Source organism: Pristiophorus japonicus, chromosome 18 (genome assembly GCF_044704955.1).
Source record: "Pristiophorus japonicus isolate sPriJap1 chromosome 18, sPriJap1.hap1, whole genome shotgun sequence".
Lineage (NCBI taxonomy): Eukaryota > Metazoa > Chordata > Chondrichthyes > Pristiophoridae > Pristiophorus > Pristiophorus japonicus.
This window is the reverse complement of record NC_091994.1, coordinates 46,901,408-46,923,698: the sequence shown is the minus strand read 5'-3', so window position 1 is coordinate 46,923,698 and position 22,291 is coordinate 46,901,408. Positions and strand designations below refer to the sequence as shown.

Here is a 22,291-nt window from a genome sequence, read left to right as displayed (position 1 = left end):
AGAAAGGTAAGTTAAAGGATTTTTTTTATTTTTAAAATTCTAAAACGGCAATTACCTTTAAGCTAAAAAAATATTTTTTAAGTTTTCCCTCCTCCCTAGGCCCAACCGCAGCCTCAGACTAAATTGTAAATGCTTGCCGTCCATTCAGGTAAGAACTGCCCGTTTTCCCTAGTTTCAGCTTTAACTGCTGAGAAACCACCGAGAATCTTGGTGCAAGATTCATTTTCTCGCCAGGCGGTATTTCTTACCTTATTAATGGAAATTTTCGCCGGCGTTAATTGCAGAACCTTAGCGGTGTTTCTGGGCGGTGAAGGGCTTGGGGAAAGTCTAGCCCTATGTCTGTGAATGCAAATTGTGCAATAGATAAGTACTCGAGTTCTATTCTAGCTCTTGGGTTTCAATTAAGTGACATGCAGATTTATGATTTTTCCAGATAATTTATTTTACACTTTTTTTCATTTAAAAAAAAAAAAGCTTTAGATAACTGAAACATTAGTTACTCACATTTTCCACCTGTCCCAGAAAAGCACAATCGTTCGTGTAATAGGCATTTGGCTATCTGTAAAGTCGCCAAGAGCAGGAATTCATCGCCACTTTTAATGGAAAAGTATATTTCTTTCCGGTGATGTGGAGTACATACGAGAAGAGTATTAATATATCCATTGCAGGATAGAAGTGGAAGAGAATTGCAACCAGGCAAATTAGTATCAGTCATATCCTAAGAAAGTAGGAGATACTTTTTGATGTCTGTATTGAATATGTGGGCTCCAAAAACCCAAGTGTCAGTTTATACATTGGGCAGATGTTTTCTGTCATGGGTATATGGGCTTCTGCTTTTCAGCAGATAGTCTTGACAATCCCACCTGTACAGGTTCGTCCTCCTCATCAGTGGCCCTGGAGCTGCTACTTCCTTGGGGCAAAAAAGCCGAGCAGGAGTATATACCTCTGTCTTGCGTTCATCCGATTGTACTCCCCTTTTACGCCCTCTATCCTTTCTCTCGTCTCTCTCGTACATTCTTTGTCTGTCGCTCTCTTGCGCATGTGCTCTTGTGCTTCCCATCATGTGCTCGTTCGCTGTCTTGCATGCACTTTTTTTCTCACTTTCTAGAAAGCACTCTTTCCCCCCCCCCCCCCCCCCCTTCTGTTTCTTGCTCGCCTGTGTGTCCGCCTGCTTCCAGAAGATGCCAATGTGTCATTCTTCTCCAAAATCTGAAAGTGAGCACGCTTGCATTACGAAGACAAATTGCTTCCTTTTAACTCCATTCTCAAGATGTGCATTTGTGGTAACAGTGCATTTATGAGTGCAAACAATACACATTTATCTTTGGATAACCCCTAATTGGTCTATAGGATCAACACAACTAATTGAATTTAAATGTTTTAAAGACTCGGCCTAGTGACCTATTGGCCAAAGTGTCCCTTTTATCTTACTCAGGATTATAATAAAGCATGTTTTTGAATGGGGGAAAAAAGCACTGTCTCTCTTTCTAGGATATTAAAATAACTTTTTTTTCTTCCATTCCTAGCAAGTACTGGAATTAACTGTACATATCAATGCTTATGTCATACCTACATGCTCTTTCATTGGATATATTGGTTATTCTGCTTGTTTGTTATGTTTTAACATTTTCCAACAAGATTGGGTCACCCTTTTTATCAAACTATATCCAGGTAGTAAGCTGTATTTATTTGTGTAATCACCATTTTGATTCTTTGAAAATAAATGAAAGACTTAAACTCAAGTAACCTGTTTGATTTACTGAGAGTGCCCAGCCAGAGAGAGATATCTTAATCATCCCGTCTGGTTGGAAGTAACATGCCAAAAGTCCATGATAGCTGGATGAGATCCCATATCTAAGTTCTATGTTGTGGACTTTGGTTCAAGTCTAGCGTTATCAGGGAAGTTAGTGAAATGCAAAGTCTTTTTTTTGTTTTTGTACCTGAGGAGGAAGCATGAATTAAAAGATCAACAAAAATAGTGTAAGCTGCTGAATTGTCTATTGATACTGCTTATCTTTTACATTTAATGAACCGGTCTTTCTGTTTTCTGAGATTGGGTCAGAGTTCATGACATATCCATTAAACTAAAAACAGTAACACGCTTTTCTGTTCGACCTCTGGGAAATGCTACAATACCAAATATTACGACTGGAATTTTCTGGGGTCCGTGCGGGCGCAATCAAAGGCAGGTCTGGTGGGAAATTTGAAATGAGTTGAAGTGGGTCGGGAACCTGCTGTCATCCTGCCCCCATGCAACTTTCCCTCGAGCATGTTTGCTGGTGCAGCAGCGACCCGCACGGCAGAGGCGGGCGACCCAATTTAAATGATAATCAGCTGCTGTCAGACCTTTAAGCGCCTTTTTTAACCTAACTTTCAAATTTCCCTGCATGACCACTGGATTCACGAAGCTGTCAACCTGAGGTGGGGTTTAGTGGCCATTGATCCATTCCATCTATTCCAGCAGCATGGGTGCCATTTATACTGTGTCACCTTAGTCCTCAGAATCAAACCACGATGAGACCCAACACCAGCAGTACCAGGCACACCAGCATCACCACCTCCAACCTTCTCAACCACCTGATGCTGCACAGGACCGAGGGCATCAGCGCAGGGCTGTACCGTGCCGGAGGTGTACCCCCAACATAGGGTATACAGGCAGAGGATGAGCTTCCTCAACATTACTGAGCAGCAGTGCCACAGGAGGCTCAGGCAATCGAGCCAGGTGGTCGCAGACATTTGCAGATTGCTGGAGCAAGACCTTCAGCCCAGAGGAGTGGAGCGAGTGGACACACCTTACCAGTGGCTGTCAAAGTCACCAGTGCTCTCAACTTCTTCGCCTTGGGCTCATTCCAGGGATCTGCAGCAGACATTTGTGGCATCTCTCAGTCAGCCGCCCACAGATGCATCACACAGGTCACCGATGCCCTGTTGGACAAGTCAGCCAATTATATCAACTTTGCTACTGATGAAGCCAGTGTTACTGAGCGGGTGCTCGGCTTTGCCACTTTGGCTGCTTCCCACGGGGCAGGGCATCATCAACTGCACACGTGGCCATCAAGTCCTCCCATCATCACCCAGGAGTGCTTGTGAACCGCAAGAGCTTCCACTCCCTCAGTGTGCAGCTGGTCTGCAACCATAAGAAAATCATTATGCATGTGTGCGTCAGATTCCCAGGCAGTTGCCATGACTCTTTCGTCCTGCGCCAGTCCACTTTTCATTTCTCCAAACAGATTTTCCGCTGGCTGCTTGGAGACCAAGGCTAACCACTGAAGACGTGAATTATGACATTTTTTGAGGTGGCCAAGTACAGAGGCCGAGGAGAAATGTAATGAAAGCCACATTTCCACCAGATGTGTCATAGAGCAGATAATAGGCATGCTCAAAATGTGCTTCAGATGCCTTGACAGATCTGGAGGACCCTTTCAGTACGCACCAGCCAAGGTCTCCCGCATCACCGTGGCCTGCTGCGCCCTGCTCCTCATGCACAGCCTCTTCAGAGGATGAAGAGGAGCATCATCAGCTGGAGGATGAGAAGGAGCTGGCGGAACCGGCGGTACAGATGGCACCAGCACCCGAGCACATTGCTGCCAGGGATGGCCTCATCATGGCCAGATTTACTTCACGCATTACACCCATTTGGCTGCCACCTGCTGTGCCAGGTTGGCACCATCCCATGCTAACACCATAAAGGATTCCTACAATGACCAAGCCATTCCTTTCACACTGACCACCATTGCTGGAGGTACCGTTATGTCTCACCATTCATTGCAACTCAATAAGTCACTTCCAAAGGTGCACACAAATTTGTCCAAGACCAGAAAGTGGTGAAAATAAAGATTTTTATGGTTGAGATCATAATGGAAACTTGACATTAACATTGAATAAAACACCCAAGTGGCTACTCTTGTGAATCTACTTGTGTGTCATCTTTCTCTTGCGTATGCTCCTACGAGGTGCTACCCCTGTGGCTTTAGCAGAGGTAGAGGCAGCCTGCTCACTTCCCTGCTGCGACTGCTTCGACCCTCTTGATTGACGTCCTCTGGGTTTTGGAACCCGTGATGGCCCCGCCAAAGTCTGCTCCTCCTGGGGCTCTGACTGAGGGGGTGGCGAGAAGTGTAAGCGCTTTGAGAGGAGCCTATACTTCCATGTCCCCTCGCACCGTCATCCCTCTCATGAGTCACCTACACTTCCCTGCTAGCAAGGAGCTGGAGAGCACCTTGCTGCACATTAGTGGGCCATGAAGACCCACGTCTGCACTGACCTCCCTCCTAAAGAGGAGATCTATGAACCTCTGCCATCTATTCTCCATAGATGGCATGTGCTCATGTGAGTGGCGCATTAGTTGCTCCATACAGGTGGCCATTCTTTCCATGGAAGAGCCAACAGTCGCCATTGCCTGCGACATGGTGCTGCTCATGTTGGTGATGGACTCTTCCATTCTCTGAACATTTGCAGACTTTGCGGCCGCAAAACCTGTCCAAGTCCCCTGCAATTCCTCCTGCACCTTCCGGATCGAACCGCCCCTTCAATGGCATTACCATCGCCAACTCTCCCACCATCAACATCCTGGGAGTCACCATTGACCAAAAACTTAACTGGATCAGCCACACACATACTGTGGATACAAGAGCAGGTTAGAGGCTGGGTATTCTGCCGTGAGTGTCTCGCCTCCTGACTCCCCAAAACCTTCCCACCATCTACAAGGCACAAGTCAGGAATGTGATGGAATACTTTCCACTTGCCTGGATGCCTGCAGCTCCAAACTCAACACTATCCAGGATAAAGCAGCCCACTTGATTGGCACACCATTCACCACTTTAAACATTCTCTCCATCCACCACTGGCACACTGTGGCTGCAGTGTGTACCATCTCCAAGACTAAGGGTTTAATTAGGAGGGGGAAAATAGAGTACAAGAGTAAGCTTGCAAGGAGCATAAAAACTGACTGCAAAAACTTTTATAGATATGTGAAGAGAAAAAGATTAGTGAAGACTAATGTAGGTCCCTTGCAGTCAGAATCAGGTGAATTCATAACGGGGAACAAGGAAATGGCAGATCAATTGAACAAATACTTTGGTTCTGTCTTCACGAAGAAAGACACAAATAACCTCCTGAAAATAATAGGGGACAGAAGGTCTGGCGAGAAGGAGGAACTGAAGAAAATCCTTATTGGTTCGGGAAATTGATGGGATTGAAGGCCGATAAATCCCCAGGGCCTGATAGTCTGCATCCCAGAGTACTTAAGGAAGTGGCCCGAGTAATAGTGGATGCATTGGTGGTCATTTTCCAACATTCTATAGGCGCTGGATCAGTTCCTATGGATTGAAGGGTAGCTAATGCAACACCACTTTTTAAAAAAGGAGTGAGATAAAACAGGGATGTTATACCCATCATAAATGGTCAGACCGAGTACTGCGTGTAATGAGCAAGCGTGACCTTAGCTCCTTTATTGTTCCAGAGAGCAGGTGCCTCCTGGGTGGCCTGCTTATGTACTGCACTCCCAAGGGATGTTGGGATCTCTTGGGACTCCAACAGGTAGGCCCTCTGGTGGACAGGTGTGATGCAGGTTACAAAGTTACAAGGGGTTAAATACATAACAAGGGAATTATAGACTGGTTAGCCTGACATTGGCAGTGGGGAAAATGTTGGAATCAATTACTAAAGTTGTAATAGCAGCGCATTTGGAAAGCAGTGACAGGATCGGTCCAAGTCAGCATGGATTTATGAAAGGGAAATCATGCTTGACAAATCTTTTAGAATTTTTTGAGGGTGTAACTAGTAGAGTGGACAAGGGAGAACCAGTGGATGTGGTGTATTTGGACTTTCAAAAGGCTTTTGACAAGGTCCCACCAAGAGATTAGTGTGCAAAATTAAAGCACATGGTATTGGGGGTAATATATTGGCATGGATAGAGAACTGGTTGGCAGACAGGAAGCAAAGAATAGGAATAAATGGGTCATTTTCAGAATGGCAGGCAGTGACTAGTGGGGTACTGCAAGGTTCAGTGCTAGGACCCCAGCTATTTACAATATACATTAATGATTTAGAGGAAGGAATTGAATGTAATATCTCCAAGTTTGCAGATGACACTAAGCTGGGTGGCATTGTGAGCTGTGAGGAGGATGCTGAGAGGCTGCAGGATGACTTGGACAGGTTAGGTGAGTGGGCAAATGCATGCAGATGCAGTATAATGTAGATAAATGTGAGGTTATCCACTTTGGTGGCAAAAACAGGAAGGCAGAATATTATCTGAATGGTGACAGATTAGGAAAAGGGGAGGTGCAACGAGACCTGGGTGTCATGGTACATCAATCATTGAAAGTTGGCATGCAGGTACATCAGGGGGTGAAGAAGGCAAATGGCATGTTGCCCTTCATAGCGAGAGGATTTGAGTATAGGAGCAGGGAGGTCTTACTGCAGTTGTACAGCGCCTTGGTGAGGCCACACCTTGAATATTGTGTACAGTTTTGGTCTCCTAATCTGAGGAAGGACATTCTTGTTATTGAAGGAGTGCAGCGAAGGTTCACCAGACTGATTCCTGGGATGGCAGGACTGACATATGAAGAAAGATTGGATCGACTAGGCTTATATTCACTGGAATTTAGAAGAGTGAGAGGGGATCTCATAGAAACATATAAAATTCTGACGGGATTGGACAGGTTAGATGCAGGAAGAATGTTCCCGATGTTGGGGAAGTCCAGAACCAGGGGTCACAGTCTAAGGATAAGGGGTAAACCATTTAGGACCGAGATGAGGAGCAACGTCTTCACTCAGAGAATTGTGAACCTGTGGAATTCTCTACCACAGAAAGTTGTTGAGGCTAGTTCGTTAGATATATTCAAAAGGGTATTAGATGTGACCCTTACGGCTAAAAGGATCAAGGGGTATGGAGAGAAAGCAGGACTGGGGTACTGAAGTTGCATGATCAACCATGATCATATTGAATGGTGGTGCAGGCTCGAAGGGCCGAATGGCCTAATCCTGCACCTATTTTCTATGTTTCTATGCACTTCCGTAGCACCTCCTAAACCTGCGACCTCTACCACCTAGAAGGACAAGAGCAGCAGGCGCACGGGAACCTGCAAGCTCTCCAAGTTATACACCATCCTGACTTGGAAATATATCGCCGTTCCTTCATCATCACTGGATCAAAGTCCTGGAACTCTCTTCCTAACTGCACTGTGGGAGTATCTTCACCACAAAGACTGCAGCGGTTCAAGAAGGTAGCTCACTAACACCTTCTTAAGGGCAACTGGAAATGAGCAATAAATGCTGGCCCTTCGAGCAACGCCCACATTCCAGGAATGAATATTAAAAAAAAAAAAGGATTGCCCTCTTTCTGAATGGCCCCTCGAAGCTCAGCTGAGCTGGGAGCGTCCTGCACCCCCCCACCCCCCACCTCGACTATGAGTCTCCACTGCTGTCCCTGTTTCTACTATCTGCTCTTGTGAGTTGTGACACACCAGGTGACAACACTACTCTCTCCCATGGGACCCACCGAGGTGTTTATTTGTGCTGGTGCTGGGTGTGCTTGTGTCTGATGCTGCGCCCTCAGAGGTTGAAGTCTCCTCTGAGGAATCACCATCCTCTTTCTCCTGGACAGTGGGTGTGGGAGGGGACAGCTCCGCTGGAAATACATCATGGGGGACATCATCAGACCTATGCCATTTAATAGGGCGGGCTTAATAGACCCCATTGGCGGAAAGTCGATTTCTGCAGCAAGGTGGATCAAGTAGCTGTATGATATGTAATTCTGTCACCAGGTTGCTGAGATGTCCCCCTTTCTCTTATCTCCCACCTCGAGGTGCTTGGCGACCCCTGATACTTATAAACGCAGCCTCCACTGTTGTTGAGGGTGGCAAATGATAGAGGGGCACCTTCAGTTCTCTCCCTCTCCCTTTTATCGTGGGCTCTCTTTTCCTGCAGGCGGGAAAGAGAAGGCTGAGTGAGAGTGATGGAATGAGTGCGAGGAATAGATGGGTTACATCTGTTGAGGGAGACTATGATGGAGTGGGGTGCCAAAGCCAAGTGGCCTCATTGTGTGTTTATTTGCTATTTGCTATGATCGCATTAGGATGTGGATGAATGTGAGGGGTGGCTAATCAGATAGGGATACGAGTATATGGGGTATGGCGAGAAAGCAGGAATGGGGTACTGAAGTTGAATGTTCAGCCATGAACTCATTGAATGGCGGTGCAGGCTAGAAGGGCCGAATGGCCGACTCCTGCACCTATTTTCTGTTTCTATGTTTCTATATAGATAGGGATAGATGGATATAAAAGGTATGTTGGTGTGCTGCCTTCGGCCGCCTGAGGAAAAGAGTGTTCGAAGACCAGGCCCACAAAACTGCCACCAAGCTCATGGTCTACAGGGCTGTAGTAATACCCCCCCTCCTGTATGGCTCAGAGACATGGACCATGTACAGTAGACACCTCAAGTCGCTGGAAAAATATCACCAACGATGTCTCCTCAAGATCCTACAAATCCCCTGGAAATGATGGTGCAGGCTCGAAGGGCCGAATGACCTACTCCTGCACCTATTTTCGATTATTTAAGAAAATAATAACACTAAAGAGTGACAAATCCCCACGACCAGATGGTTTCCACCCCAGGGTTTTAAAGGAAGTAGGTGAGAACACTGCAACTGACCTATCTATAATCTTCCAAAGTGTCTCAGTGAATGAAACATTCCTTTGGCTTAGAAAATTGTGCATGTCACTCTATTATTTAAGAATGATGAGCGAGAGAGACCAGAGAATTATAGACGAGTTAGGCTAGCATCTGTTGTCAGGAAATTACTAGAGTCTATCATTAAGGATAAGATGACTGAACAACTTGAAAATTTTCAGCTGATCAGAGAGAGCCAACATGGATTTGTAATGGATAGGTACTGCCTATTGAGCCTGATTTGAATTAGTGGACAGGGGAATGTATATGGATGTTATTTATGTGGACTTCCAGAAGGCATTTGATGAAGTCCCTCTTGAGAGACTGTTAACTAAAGTTGAAGCTCATTGAATTGAAGGCAAAAACTATTGACCTAGTTAGGAAACTGACTGAGTGGCAGGAGATAGAGAGTAAGGATGATGGGCAGGTACTCGCATTGGCAGGATGTGACTAGTGGTGTCTAGCAGGATCTTTTTTGAGGCCTCAACCATTCACCGTATTTTTTAATGAATTAGATAATGGGATAGAAAGCCCATGTATCCAAGTTTTCCAAGTTATAAGCAGTGTCGATGGAAGCATAAAAATAAATGAATAGATTAAGCGAATGGGGAAAAACTGTGGCAAAAAGGATTTTAATATAGGCAAGTGTGAGGTCATCCAAATGGTGAAAAGTTAGAAACAGTGGCAGTCCAAAGAAATGTCAGACGGGTACAGAAAATAATTAAAACGGCTAATGGAATTCTGGCCGCCTTATCTAGAGGCCTAGAATGTGGGGGGGGGGGCGGTGGGGTGGTAGGAGTTATGCTGCAGCTGTACAAAGCCCTGGTTGGATCACAAATAGTGTATATTTTCAAAATACAGGTATTGTAACATTGCTATACTGATGGCATGTCCCATGGTACTTTCAACTGAATTTTAAATTCATTTAATTATTTCTGCTTTTGCCTGAGAGGCACATTCTATTTTTCTGATGCAAGGACATAATTTATCCGCATTCACAGCAGCCTTGGCACTTGAGAGGATCAGCCTGATGTATTTGGGTTTATTGCAATCTGTCTTTGAACGTCTTCAGCTGCTTTTATACTGGCAATTGTTTAGGTCAGAGATTTGTGCCTGTTAGCTGACCTCTGACATATACACTGCAAAATCCAGTTCCCTTACCCAGAGGCTCCTTTTTTTTGGAGTGATAAGGGATTAGGTTTTTAGCAGTGTGACACCAGGAACCAGTCTGGAATCCCTCAGTATAAAAGCAACTTTACATCCTGCCCCCTCCCCAAGAGGCATCTAAATCATCGTACAGTAACAAATGGAAGCTCAAGTGGAACCAAGGAGAAGAGTTGGTTGTCACCGACAGTATGATCTTTGGACCGTAAACCTAATTCTAGTAAAGTGCATGTTTTAGCTATATCAGGATTCCACAAATGATTGGATGTGATCTGTTAATCGTATCAGTTTCTCAAAGGAATTTGGATTCTCTGTCCTTCAATAAAGTCAGTTATTTTATTTGAATTTGGTCGGGTAAACATCGAGTTCTCCATACTTATAACCCAACAAGTCATGTTCTTTGAAAATAATATTTTAATTGGTATTATTTCCATTAGAAAGGTTAGCACTTTGCAGGATCTGACCAGCTTATGAAGGGTATTTGGGGTGTAATCACTTGGGGAATGAAGTGGTAATATGGCCAAAAGTGCAGAATTCAATTTGAAAGTGATTGTCAAATTCATTTGACTTGCTCTATTTCTATTAACTTTCATTCTTTTTTGCACTTGTGAAACTAATACATTATGTAGTGAGTATATGACAGCTACAAGCAAGAGATAATCAGTATCTGCAGAACTGAAGTTCAGCAAATAACTCGAGTGAGTTGTGCCATATAATTTAGCTTTGCAAGTGGAGATATTTATCATATCTCTCTGTAAGCCATGACCTATTCAATTTAAATGCTATGTTAAAAGCAAGTTTAATATTAATGTCCTCTCTGGTGTGGAGATTATGGAAGATTTATGCCAGTGCTTTCCAGACCACGCATTGCAATATACATTCTGTTTTTCGCGAGCTTATAAAGACTTTCCATTCCTTATGAGTGGAGTGTCATGTAATCAAAGATGCCCTAGTCAATTGCCTACTTGGTCATCTACTTTTTGATAAATTATCAAGGCAGTTACTTAGTCATCTTTATATATTGTCTCCAAGTGCTGCAGTTCACAGTTAGTAGGAGGCCAATTCCTGCTGGCTCAGTGGATAACTGCACCGTGTGGATAAGACATGTGTACATCATGTGCTAGTCTCTGCTTTGTTCCACTTATCTCAGCCAGGGGTGCCAGTGCAGGCCCCAGAATTGACCATGGCCTCATGCTATGGAGGGAAAAACTGTCCAGGGTGTCTCCTCTTAGTTGCACTGTGAATCACTGCTGTTAATATCGAGCTTGGGTGACACTTGGACAAACGCAATGGTGGAACTGTACCCGAGTGTGAGATACTGCATTAAGTGAAGAAAATTGGAAGAAGAAAAACATATTTTAATGGGCTATGCCATAATTTCTCAAGTATACAGCAGATCATTGAGGATCAGTGTTGAACTTTGTGCAGCAATCTGGTCTAACACTGGTGAAATTTGCCTCAAGGCCACCGACAAACTCAAGCCTGTGCTTGAAAGGCCAATGCTTATTGCCGGAGCTGCTGAACCACTTGTATTTTTATAATGTGCTGTAATTTAAATAGGCTAATTTGATGTGTTTCTATTTACTGCAGGTATGCAATACCCCCAGAACATGGGAAAAGGCTGGAGCGGCTGGCTAAAGGTAAGCATGCAAAATGTTGTTTTCGCATCAAGAAATGAATAGCAAATTATTTTTTTCTCAAAATAATTTCATAGTTTATAAATATATATCTGCAATGGTGCATCTTGTATCCTTGGAAGTGTTCCTAGAGCTAAACATAACACATAATGGACAAGACAGTGGTAACACACGAAGCAAGAAGTAATAATACAGCTAAATCGCAGTGATAAATACTGGATACGATCAGAGTACTGCTCTTTAAAGCTGCAGTGCCTCACAAAACTTAATGTAGTTATTTAATGCAGGTATATTATCCTTCTGAAAACTTAACGTTTTCTTGTTGAAATCAATATACATAATTATACTAATTGTGACATTCAGTTGACATGTACTCTGTACTAACATATTGCAACAGGTGATGCTGCCAAGTCACATTGACATCAGACCCATGTTTTGTGCCCATTACAGTATAGTGCCCAACCAGTTGATAAATGTCTCAATAATGAAGTGATTAGTTTTAAAAGCAAAAGCATATTTACTCAGACAATAATTCCATAGGGTTAGTACTGTCAAATACTCTTAACATTTAATCTGAATATCATGCACGTTTGTTTGTCTATACTGCTCTTGTACTAGTTTCTCTGTGTAAGAATACATTGGATTGTGACTGTATTGTCGATGAAACCAACACTTTTAAAAGTTGAAGTGTAAATTTGCAATCAGAACTCCAGAGTGAAAATACTGTAAATGCAGCCTAAAAGTGGCTCAGGTGATTCTCATTTACTCCACACTCCCTTTGGGAAGGGCTTGATATCTCTCTGCCTTCCCCATGACAACATGTTCGATAATGGGGATTTATCATGTAGAAAACCGTGTGTGTGAATCCAAATCCTATTGCTTTCTGATCAGCATATTGAAACGCAGCATTGGCTCAAATACATGTAGGCTTGCTGTTCATTTTACTTACTGCGGCCGGAGACATTTGAACGGCAGCATACTGTCATCGGCCATCTGATTCAGCATAGCACCCTCTACAGGGGATCTAGCACTTGTGTGACCAGGGCAAGGAATGGCATGTCTCCTCAACCAATCAGATTGAAGAATCCGTACTGAGTCACGCAGAGTCTAAACCAGGAAGTGTAAATTAGAATATTTAATTCAATGTAAAATCATGTACATAAAGCAAAATAAAGAGAAGGAAAGAAAGATGGGACTAAGAGAGAGATAAGAGAGAAAAATATAAAATAAAAATAGAATGTTAATTTTTTTTCGAAATCTTCAATATTTAAAATTGGAAGGAATTAGACCCCACACTTGTGAACGTTAATTTTCAGTGCCAGAGAAGTTGTTTGGTAGTAATTAAGACATATAACACCGTTAAAAATTCACTTACGTTTGAATGGACAAGCCCTGACTTTTCCTGACATGGTTAGTGGGTAAGTACCGCAACTTCATGCCTTACATATATTTTAGTGCCGAGTCTCTCAGCGGGATACCAGTGTAGCAAAACTTGTGGAGGAACACAATGATGGCTTCACCATCATTATCATTACAAAATCCGGATCATAATCTTCAACTAACTGCTAACAGTTCTCCCATGGCGGTGTTCATTTGAAGATGTTTTATAACAAAGTGGGGAGCATATTTCAGGAAATAAATGTCGCAGTCACAGGAAGTGTGCATTATGACTAAGACTTTTATTATATTGTAAATATATAACTTCTATCAAATCTCAGGTGGATGTAAAAGATCCCATGGCACTGCTTGAAGAAGAGCAAGAGAGTTCTCCTTTGTGTCCTGCCCAATATTTATCCTTCAACCCACATCATTAAAACATATTTTTTGATTATCTGTGTCTCTGCTATTTGTGGGAATTTTTTTCTGTGCAAAAAAAACAAACATTTTCCTACATTACAGCGGTGACTGCACCTCACAAGTACTTCATTGGTTGTAAAGCACTTCGGGAAAGACACTATATAAATGCAAGTTCTTTTAAGTCCTATTTGAGGTATCCAAATGTGGGTCTGAAAAAAACTGATGTTCACTCTGAATATAATCTGACCCAGACATTACTCATGAAGGAACCAGAGACTGTACGGCTATTTCTCAGTTATGCCTCAGCTGCTTGGTTGAATTTGTCCTTAATGCAAAATTCTTCATGCAGAGATGAGCCCGGGGGAACAGTATTGAATTAATTGGATAACACAGTTGGCAACTTATTTTATTCACTTTCATCTTTTAAATAAATCTGGCACTGTTTTATTAGGTGCAAACTCGCGGTTTACGGAGTTTCTCAAATTCTCTGTGATTAATGTAGAATATTAATAACGAAGTTTAAAACTGTTTGGAAAACGATTTAACACAACATTGTGTAGTACAGAGGAATAATTGCGTACCCTATTATCTGCGCTAATCATTCAAGATGGTGAGCTGTATTGTTGAGGGCATTTAAACAGACTGTTAATAGCATTAAAAGCAAATGCATCAGACAGACAGTAGGGGGTGGCCATTGTGGCAGATGTAATTGAAAAGCTGCTATTAAAAGTGCAGGGATAAAACTATGCAAAGACGATATAGGTTATGCACAATTAACACCATTTCAGGATTAAATAATTATAGGTCATTGCTGGAAATGTATTCTTAACACATTGTGTTGAAATTCATTTTAAAAGCATCTTAATGAGCTCAAGCTTTGACTATGTTGATAAATACTTGCATTTATATAATCTCTTATTATGCTGTTAAAATATCTCGAAGCATTTTGCACAAGATACTTTTGGAATGGAGTGATTTGTAGCCAAATATAGCGGCCGTCTATCGGCAACATCCCACAAATGAGCTTGGTTGAGGGAGGAATGTTAACCAAGACACCAGGTATACTCCCTGCCTCTTTCCTAGAAATGCCATGGAATCTTAAATACTTACCTGCGCAGGCAGATTATTTTTCGATTAACTTTTTATCTGAAGGACAGGAGCTCAGATAATGTAGCATTCTCTGTATTGACAGGAGTATTAGTCTATATTATGTGCTCATATTCTGGTGTGGGGCTTGAAAGCACAGTTTTTAATCCAGAGTTGAGAGTGCTACCAAGTGAGCCAAACTGACACCTTGACCATCAGTAACTTATTTAGAAGTGTTTGATTGTTTTCACTAGCTAGCAGAGCTCACGCACCTTTGCTTGTGATGAGTCAGATGTTTTATAAGAACAAGGGTGTTACTCCCTTATCCGGAACCACCCCTCGTCCAGAACCATTCCCGGCCGCTCCGACATGAACAAATTGAAGTCCTTCCTCGCTCCTGACTCCGCGATCCGCACTCCCAGCCCCAAGCCAGCCAGCCAGCCTCGATATCCCCTTGCTCAGTACCTGTACCATCCAATTTAACGTGACCATCCCTCGTCCGGAAAAATCCCTCATCCAGGACAGGCCAGGTCCCGAAGGTTCCGGATAAGGGAGGTTTAACCTGTACCAGATACACTGACTTATCAACATTGAATGGGATCTTTAGAATGAGGCAAGGGAGCTTTGACAGTCCTGGGTATCAGGATCTCATAGTAGCTCAGAGGTCCTAGGATGTGAGAGCATTGGTAATTGGAGTTCCAAGAATACTGGAGAGGGAGGTTCTGAACGCTGGAACAACTTGTCGGAGAATTATGTAGCGAGATCACGGGGTTTGGGAGCATTAGACTGCAGGGGGTGGGGGTGTGCTCAATTTTCTGATGTATGCTGCTGATGGGTGTTGTTTTTGAGTCGTTCATATAGAAATCACCTTTTAAATCACTTGCTTGAAATAAAGCTTTGAGAATTCAATCTCCAAGTTATTTCAAAGTATCTTGGAAAACGTAAAGCTCTTAAATCATCGTGGGGGGGTGGGGGTGGGGGGGGCACACTCTTCTCCCCGTCAACTCCTAATGATGCATTGATCCCATGCTGGGAAAATCTGCAAATAGCACACACTCAGGAGAGGCACAATGTGGTTGAATGTTCTCAACTGTTTAGCTAAAAATATCCAGTTGAAGCCCTGACTTTTGAAACAGGTTGAGGCCTTGAAGTATAAACTGTAATGAAGATGTTAAAGGACACGCAAGACAATTAATGGGTAAATTTAATCATGCTATATAATTTTTATATTTATTTTGTTTCATTTAAAACATGCTGAAATTTTGATTAGTGAGGAAAAAAGGAAGTCTTTTCAAAAAGCATTTTACGTGATTTGACTAGTTTATCAACAAACTGACAGGCAACTGCTTAATAATGGCTTTTACATAATTAAAATGTATGCATACCATTTTCCAATCGTAGATGTTTGCATATAGATTTTCAATGATAAATGTAGACATTTAAACTATTGCAGAACATAACTTTTGAACATGTAGTGTGTGCCCTGTGCAAGATTTTTATTGTATAGAAATATTTGCTCTGCTGTTAAGTCGATGTTGCTGAGCCAGTGATATTACATTAGCTCTCGAGTGTTGATATAATTCACATAGAAAAAGAAAAATGTATGGGAAGAGGGATTACTTTCACTATAACATAGTTCAGCATCAAAGCGGTGTCACTCACTCACTGTTCTGTTTTGATGCAATATTTTATCCCTCCGTGTCTCCACCAATTTTTTTTTGCCTTTCTCCCAAAGCGGTTTTATGTAAGTTGGCAGTCTGTTCATACCTCAGTCAAGTGACCGTCCTTCATGTGTTGGGCCAGACACGGGGTGGCTCCCGGATTTTTGCCTTGAAAGGAGCCAAGCCAGATTCCAGAAGTTGGCTCCCATTGTTTTCGATGATAATTCCAAGTTTAAGTCTGCTGCGGGCTATGGAAAATTGAATTAACGGAATAAATACTAGGATCTGGCTCATGGTTGCCTGACCCCTGGAATTCAAATAATAAAAAAATAAAAGCAACTTTATACTTGAACACCAGGTTGGAATATTGTAGTGTAGGCCATGACCACACTATGGCTGATACAGTAGTGCTGCTGGTGCACTCAGCTGATCATAGTAGTCAGGCTTAATTTTCTACTGTCTTGATCAGTATAATTCGACGAGCAAGTTTGTCGATGGCAAGTTTTTAAAAAAAAATTCTTCTCATTACATTCAGGCAGGTTTGCATTTCGACAACCATCAACTGTTCCTGCATGCAGCAAAGTGTTCCCTGAATGAACTAGCAATTGCGCCTGCTTTTTGGATAAATGTCCTGTGACTCATCTTGGGTGTCACAGCTGAGCGTGATCTTGTTCTCGTCCAGTGTCCACAAGGGTTCACTTCCACTGGCATTTACTGGATAGAGGCAGGAATACACAAACCAATGGCAGTGGTCCTACTGCTCCCTGGACTAGGATCGGCCCATTGAGCACAGATCAGGATCAAACCTGGAACCATCCTGGCCTAATGGCTCAGTTACTCACTGAATAAACTTAGAGCCATCAGGGTAGCTGGTGTTTACAATTCTTTTAATCAAGTCTCCTTAAAAAAAAAAAGCAGGCGTCCGACGGACAACCCCTGGGAATACCAGTTCATACATAACTTCTTAGCAGCATCCAGTGTCTATAATTTGATGGTTTCGTTGTGTTTCCTATTTTTAAGTCAATTTTCTCACTGGTGCCATACTTCACTCCTATCCCATTCGGAGATATCTTACCCTAGCCATTAATTACCAGCATGGAACTTGGACTGTGAAAATCTAGGTACATATTGACTACATTTGCTATCTACACCATGCCAAAAACATCTTCAAATGATGCCAGCAACTTGATTAGAAAAGTCTGTGATGAATCAGAACTTTTAGCACATTTCTAACCATAGTCCCTATTGTTATATCTATTTATGGGAGGTGGGTGGTCACTAAGTTTGCACTGCAACTGCTGGTCTGTCTAAATATGCAAACTCTAGGAAACTTGGAGATTTGTGTTCTTGTTAGGTAAATATATTTTAAGGTCAAACTCATAGAGCATCGATCTAGCTCAAATCATGTAACCCAGCTGCTTGCTTTATTCCAAAAGTGGTGAAGTCAAGTAACTATCCAGTAGAGGAGGTGAAGTCTCGTCAACTGTCCAGATGTGAGAAGCAGGTTATTCTGATCCCAGGAAGGAGCCAGGCCAGTTAACTTGATGAATCCGTCAGGATTACATTGAAACATAGAAAATAGGTGCAGGAGTAGGCCATTCGGCCCTTCGAGCCTGCACCGGCATTCAATAATATCATGACTGATCATTCACCTCAGTACCCTTTTCCTGCTTTCTCTCCATACCCCTTGATCCCTTTGGCCGTAAGGGCCATATCTAACTCCCTCTTGAATATATCCAACGAACTTGCATCAACAACTCTCTGCGGTAGAGAATTCCACAAGTTAACAACTCTGAGTGAAGAAGTTTCTCCTCATCTCAGTCCTAAATGGCTTATCCCTTATCCTTCGACTGTGTCCCCAGGTTCTGGACTTCCCCAACATCGGGCGCATTCTTCCTGCATCTAACCTGTCCAGTCCCGTCAGAATTTTATATGTTTCTATGAAATCCCTCTCATCCTTCTAAACACCAGTGAATACAGACCCAGTTGATCCAGTCTCTCCTCCTATGCCAGTCCTGCCATCCCGGGAATCAGTCTGGTGAACCTTCGCTGCACTCCCTCAATAGCAAGAACGTCCTTCCTCAGATTAGACCAAAACTGAACATAATATTCCAGGTGAGGCCTCACCAAGGCCCTGTACAACTGCAGTAAGACCTCCCTGCTCCTATAATCAAATCCCCTAGCTATGAAAGCCAACATGCCATTTGCCGCCTTCGCCACCTGCTGTACCTGCATGCCTGGAATAAACACTGGCTGCACAAGCCAGTGATAGCCTGAAAACATTGCATTGACATTAACATATAAGCACATTCAGTAACTACCCTTCCTCTTCACAGAAGCTTGCTGTGCTGATAGCCACTGTGGAGTTTAGAGTGCTGTCGTGTTTCAGCATCACTCCAGGACTTTAGCACATAATCCAGCTGGCACTCCAGTGCAGTATTGAGGGAATTCTGCATTGTTGAAGGTGCTATCGTTTGGATGAGATGATGAACTAACACTTGGTACTTGTTAGGGGGCATTGGAGATTCAAAGAAGAGCAGTGTGTCCTGGTGATTATTCCTCCCTCAAATGATTAATTGATCGTTTATCTTGTCTGGATTTTTGGGGATCTTACTTTCTCCTAAATGGTGTTGCATTTACCTCCATATCTTCTGTTTTTGCACTTTAAAGTGTATATAAATGCAACCACATCTTGTCATATCTGTATACAGTAAAAACCCATTATTGTTTGGGTTTTGTCTGCCATTCTACATTCATTATTTCTCTTGGCTTCTCTCTCTTGTTAAAAATCTGCCTTTGCTTGTCTTCATGATTTTACCAAATGTTTCTGCCTACCTCGGACCTTGTGTCATCCCACATAACCTTCGGGGAAGTTTGGAGGTACAATTTGTTTCTATTTCCCATCCTGTGGAGACCTGTTTTGAGTTCTCCCTTCTCTGCAAGGAGCTGCTTTGTTGACAGCAGTGTTAACGGCTCTGTGGGGAATGCGGTGAGCCAGCAGCTGCAGATGCCAGTTGGGAGTGACCGAGCAGGGAGCAGTCATTTTATAGGATTAAAAAAAAATTGCTGAGATGCTTGTGTGAGAATTCTTTTTTTTATAAACTGACTTACCCTCCTCTCTAAACACACAGTCATTTTCCTTTTTAAGTGTACAATAAATATTTTAGAACTACCTGCTCCTGAAGTTGAAAATAATAATTAATATTTCTGGAAATATACTTCGTCTGGATGAGCAATTATAGCTGATGCTGATGTGCATTTCAGACAAGAAAAGGTAATGTACAGTTGGTATATGGGGCATTTATTTTATCACTCTTTATTTTAATGCCTAAAACAGCCGTATTGTTTTTGCTGCATATGCCTGTAATTGATGCTTTTACTCGGTTATGTTAGTCATTGAAAGTCAATTCTTTCTGACCCTTCATACAGGAAGATAATGGTAGATGTCCTTACCCAGTTAGGCACACTCAGGATTTACCAAGGCCGAGCAGATGGAGTACAAATCTAAAACTGTTTACTCATGATGCCTGATTGCTTGTTTTGTATTCATTGTAATTCTAGAACAGTATGGTTATGAACTTCATTTGTCATTGATGCAGTGCTGCTTTTCATGGGGCTTGCCAAAGGCCCTGACAGGGTGCTAAGTCAGAGTGGTAAATTGGTATCTCTGGGTACTCTCCAGGCATAAAATGTGTTGGTGTAGATCAAGAATGGTGCGCAGGGAGAAGGAAAGAAGAAAATGGTCTTTTCTATATTTGTTAGAGTTCACACATTGCAGTGAACTTCTGGGTAAGATAAGAAAGCTAAACCCTTGAAATCACTTAATAGACCGTTGGGTGATGGAAGGGAGACTGTCGGTTTTTCTAGATGAATGAGTTAAGGTGGGCTGTGTGACAATCTTAATTTCAGTTATTTTTAACTTTCAAAAATCTTTTCCTCCCTTTAGAGCTCCCTAACCCACGTGCCTTTCTACATCAAGAGGGAAAGGTGTGATCTCTAAATGTGAGGAACTCATGGACTTTGTGTCCAAAATTGAGACTATCTGCACAGCTACCACCACCTCCCTCATATTTCCTGTGTTCTCAAGTCCCAGTTCTCCCGTATTGCTGTACACCCAGCCGAGCCTTCACTCGTCCTCTTCTCTGTTGTTTCTTCCCCCATCTGCCTCTTCTGCCCCTATCTGTCCTTAACATAATCATCTCCTCCATAAAGCCTAGCACCCAATTTGAGTTTCTCAGCCCCATGCTTGTTGATGTCGTGAATGAGTATGACATTGTCCTCAGCACCTTTAAGACTGCCATTCATCACTCCCGTCTTCAGGCAGCCCAATTGTAACGTCTCCACTCTTGACTTTCCAATGCCTCAAATACTTCTCACCTCTCCCATGACTTCTTATTGGAGATCCTCCAATCTGGCTTCTGCCTCACCCAAAACATTAGTCACGTTCACCAGCTACATACTGCGTGAATATGATCTCGATTTTCTTTTTCTCCTCATCCTCCTCAACCTTTCTGTTGCCTTCAACACCATTGAACATTTCATCCTCCTTGAGTGTCTCGCATCTCTGTACCACCTCAGTGGTAGAGAGGTGCTGTCTCCTAGTTCCACTCAGTTCCTGCAATGCCTGTTCGGTCACCTCTGGTATAATTTATGGAGTCCAATGTTGGTCCCCTCCTCTCCACCATCTTCATACTATTCATGGGTGACATCATCCAAGAAGTATGGGGTCAGCTTTAATATATCCAGCTTTAATATATCTGCTGATTACATCCAGCTCCTTCTCTGGCTTCTCCATCAATCTAGAGGCTGTTGTGACAATCTTTGACAGGCTGTATGCATCAAATCCTGGATTTTTCAACATTTTCTTCAATTCCATGTCAGCCAAGCCAAAACCATTTTTTGCTCCTGTCACCTTCAGCATGCCTCTGCCCCCGACTTGGTTTACCTCTCAGGATGCCATCTTGGGCTGAGTAAGGAAGTGACATGGAACTTTGATGTACCACTGCTCAACCCTGAGCTCTGCTTTCTGCCGCACACCTGCTCCGTTACCAAGACCCCACTTTCTTCCATCTCTGAAATATTGCTCATCTTTTCCCCACCTCTTATTTTACCCCACTCCTGCCGTCTTTTCCAGTTGTCAAAATCCATGTCGTCGTCACCTCAAAATGTGATTTCTCCTAGCCAACATTTGTGCACAAATTTCAGATCATTCAATATGCGACAGCCTGCATTCACTGTTAGCTCCTATATTCCTATCACCCATCCTCTCCATTTACTTTACGCTTTTGCCCTCGTGTTCAACTCCATTCGTGGCCTTGTCACTCCCAATCTTGGTGATCTTCTCACGCGCACACATGCACCATCAGTTCCTCTTATCAATGGGCTCTCCTTAGCCTCCAATGCCACTCACTGTATTCCTGTCTTTTGGGAATCTTGATCAATTCCTCTTGTCCTCCCAACTCGCTCTCCCTGATAACCGTTTCAAAATTCTTCCTTTTTCCCATGCCCTTTGAGGTTGTTTTGTTCCACCTAATGTTAAACACACAAACAGATATCTTCCTCCATGTGAATTGCACTGGTATAAGCACAAATTGTTGCTGCTCTGATCCCAGCACTCTGCTCCACAGGCTTTGAGCCTGCTACTTGGAGCATAAATGCAAGGTATGGGATAACTTCCCATCTTTACTGAACTGCCTAGCTCTTTTCTTTGAAAAATGCTTTGGCCTTCTCTGAGCCAATGGCATGGCTGACATTGGAAATATCATGGGCCCTTTTTAATCCATTAGCATCCAAGGTTTGTTTGTCATTTGTTCTTCTCACTCGCACTCTCCTTACTCCCCCCACCGCCTCCCCATCCTATACTACAAACTGAAGTTGATGCATGTTGTGTATTTCAGTGACTGTAGGTCAGAGAGAGGTTCAAGTTCATCTTTTAACACAAAATGGAGAATATCTATTCTGTTCTCTGTCTTGTTGCTTTTTTCTCTCTTTCCCACTCTCCTATACCACATCAAAGGAGGTTGAAGTACCTCTTCAATGCAAAATGGAGAATGTCTATTTTTCTCCACAATTGACCAACGAATGAAATCGTAGTCTCAGAAATCCTGTTTGAAAACTGCATTCTAGAATTTTGTTGGAAGATTAGCAAATATAGAGAAAATTGACATTTTCTTTAAAAGAGGACGGCCCCCAGTATTTAGCAGTTGCTGTCAATAAGTTCTCCTTGATTTCCCAATTTTCATTGGAATTATTAATAATCAATATTTAATATAAAGTAAT

At 42.7% G+C, this 22,291-nt stretch overlaps 1 protein-coding gene across 4 annotated transcripts in view; it reads left to right on the top strand.

Moving 5' to 3' along the window:
• kdm4b (lysine (K)-specific demethylase 4B) overlaps positions 1 to 22,291 on the top strand; it is a 555,684-nt gene that overhangs the window by 197,112 nt on the left and 336,281 nt on the right. For all 4 annotated transcript variants that reach the window (XM_070859945.1, XM_070859943.1, XM_070859944.1 and 1 more), the window contains one exon: positions 11,422 to 11,471. In XM_070859945.1, the coding sequence (XP_070716046.1) occupies positions 11,422 to 11,471 (50 nt within the window). The remainder of the gene's footprint in view (positions 1 to 11,421; positions 11,472 to 22,291) is intronic.